The 2007-nt window shown below is 49.5% G+C and overlaps 1 protein-coding gene across 1 annotated transcript in view; it reads left to right on the top strand.

Moving 5' to 3' along the window:
- The first annotated feature begins 281 nt into the window (after positions 1-281).
- Positions 282-2007, top strand: part of HEATR4 (HEAT repeat containing 4) — a 37818-nt gene continuing 36092 nt past the window's right edge. The window contains exon 1 of the mRNA XM_003787044.2: positions 282-1159. Coding sequence (XP_003787092.2) covers positions 282-1159 — 878 coding nt within the window. The remainder of the gene's footprint in view (positions 1160-2007) is intronic.

Here is a 2007-nt window from a genome sequence, read left to right as displayed (position 1 = left end):
TGAACAAGTGTGAGAATTAGAAGCAAGAGCCTGATACAAGAACTATTTGGAATGTGGCACTATTTCTTTCTTTTGTTCTTCTAATTCACATGGCTTTCCCCCAGCCTCTCTCCCATCTGTTTTTCAAGTTATTCTCTTTCTGAACTACTGTAGGTGACCAAATTTTGCTGACCTCGAGTGCTTACCAGTTCCTCCTATCCCTTTAACAGGTGCCTGGACACATCTCTAGGCCTTGCCTCTGGGCCAGTCAGTGGTGAAGGACGCATTTGCAGGGAAACAATATGACCAGGACCCAAAAGAAAAACATTTTTCTCTCCCATCATTCCCAAAAGTCACTCCCCCCACAGCTGATGTGGGGCATGGTTTTTGGGTACTCAAAACTGAAAGGCAAAGAGGCATGTAACTCTGTCTCCAGGGTGCCTCCAGTCTTCCCCTTCAGCCCACAGCATTACACAAACCTTAAGAGCCAATACCTGAAAAATGCCGCTGCAAACCTTACCTTCTCTCAGGAGGTAGTGTTGCAGCGAGGGCTATCCAGCGTTCCTTACAGCCAGTGCACTTTTGACCACCTCTACAAAACAGACAACATCATCCATCCTCTCCCGGTGAGGAAGGCCCAACCTAGGAAACCTGTCAGCTTCAAGTTCTTAGGCCCCTCAGCAAGGGATACCTCTCAGCCTACGAAGACAGAAAGCTCTGCCAATCCTGAAAAGAAGGTGGGTAAATCAGAGCCAGCAAGGGCAATCCAGGAAGCACCTCAGCCTCGCATCCGTCGTCCCTGCAGGAAGCTAGAGGTGGTGGAACTTCCACCTTCTCCAAATGTGAACCTGGTGGAGAGGGAAGCCTGGCTTCCGCCTCCTGAGAAGGCGGCCAGAGCATGGGAGGCCATTGTGCTGGAAAAGCTGAACAAACGCACAGCCAGATGGATCCTGAACAAGCGTCCTCTGAGGGCTGGGGTGTCCCCCAACAAGTGGCAGAGCTTCCTGCGCCAGCAGTATGACTGGAGCCACATCAGGGATGAGCTCACCTCTGACAGTGACCTGGAACTCGTGAAACAGCTAGAGGCGGAAGAGATGGCAGAGTTCCAGGAGGATCAAAGTGTCATCATCCCCCCTGAGGAAAAAAAGAAGCCAGAGCTGCTGCTTCCTGTTTACTTCAGGTAGACTGCCAGGGCCTAAGGTGGACCTTTGGGAACCCCTCGCTCCCCTTCAAAGACTCCCAGGTGGGTTCACACTCAGAACGCACCCTCACATCAACCTCATGGTCTCCACTGCCAATCTGCTCCCTCAGATCTCCTCAGAGTAAGGTTTCTCAACCTGTGTATTGCCTACATTCTGGGTTGAGTATTTTTTGTTGTGGGGGTGGGGGTGCCCTGTGCACTGTAGGATGCTGGCAGCATCCCTGGCTTCTACCCTCCAGATCACAACCCCCTAGTGTGACAACCAAAGATGTTTTAGACCAGCCAAATGACACTAAGAGGGATCACCCCCAGTTGAGAACCACTGCCCTTAAGGGATCAGCTTTCAGCCTTCCCAGCAGACTTAGCCATCAAGCTGCTGATCCAGTTACTGTCCAGGTGCTCCCAGAAAAGGACCTGTGGTGGAGTGAGGAAGGTAGAGACTTCACGTTTAGTCCTGCCTCACTTTGAATAAGGAACCAGTTGTCACTGGCTCAAAAACCAACCAGCTGCATGACAGAGAACCAAGCAACCTGAGAGGAGAGGATGACTACATATTTCTCAGATTGCTTCCTTCTCACTTATAGCTAGAGAGAAAACTGGAGCTAGCATACAATCCCTGACTCCCAAGGGTGGACTAAAAATACATGGAAATCCATTATTTATTCATTTATTGGATAATTACATTCGTGCCACTTTCCAGGTACCCTGAGAAGTGCTAGAAATACAATGTAAAAGTGACAGATTTGTACCTTTAAGAGCTACAGCCTGTTTACTGGGTACAATGACATTAAATAATCACAAACACAGGCTCGGTGCCTATAGCTCAA

The sequence above is a fragment of the Otolemur garnettii genome, unplaced genomic scaffold, assembly GCF_000181295.1.
Source record: "Otolemur garnettii isolate 467f Iridium unplaced genomic scaffold, OtoGar3 scaffold00020, whole genome shotgun sequence".
In the NCBI taxonomy this organism is placed as follows: domain Eukaryota; kingdom Metazoa; phylum Chordata; class Mammalia; order Primates; family Galagidae; genus Otolemur; species Otolemur garnettii.
Note: the sequence above shows the minus strand (reverse complement) of the source record. Positions and strands in the feature narration are given on the sequence as shown.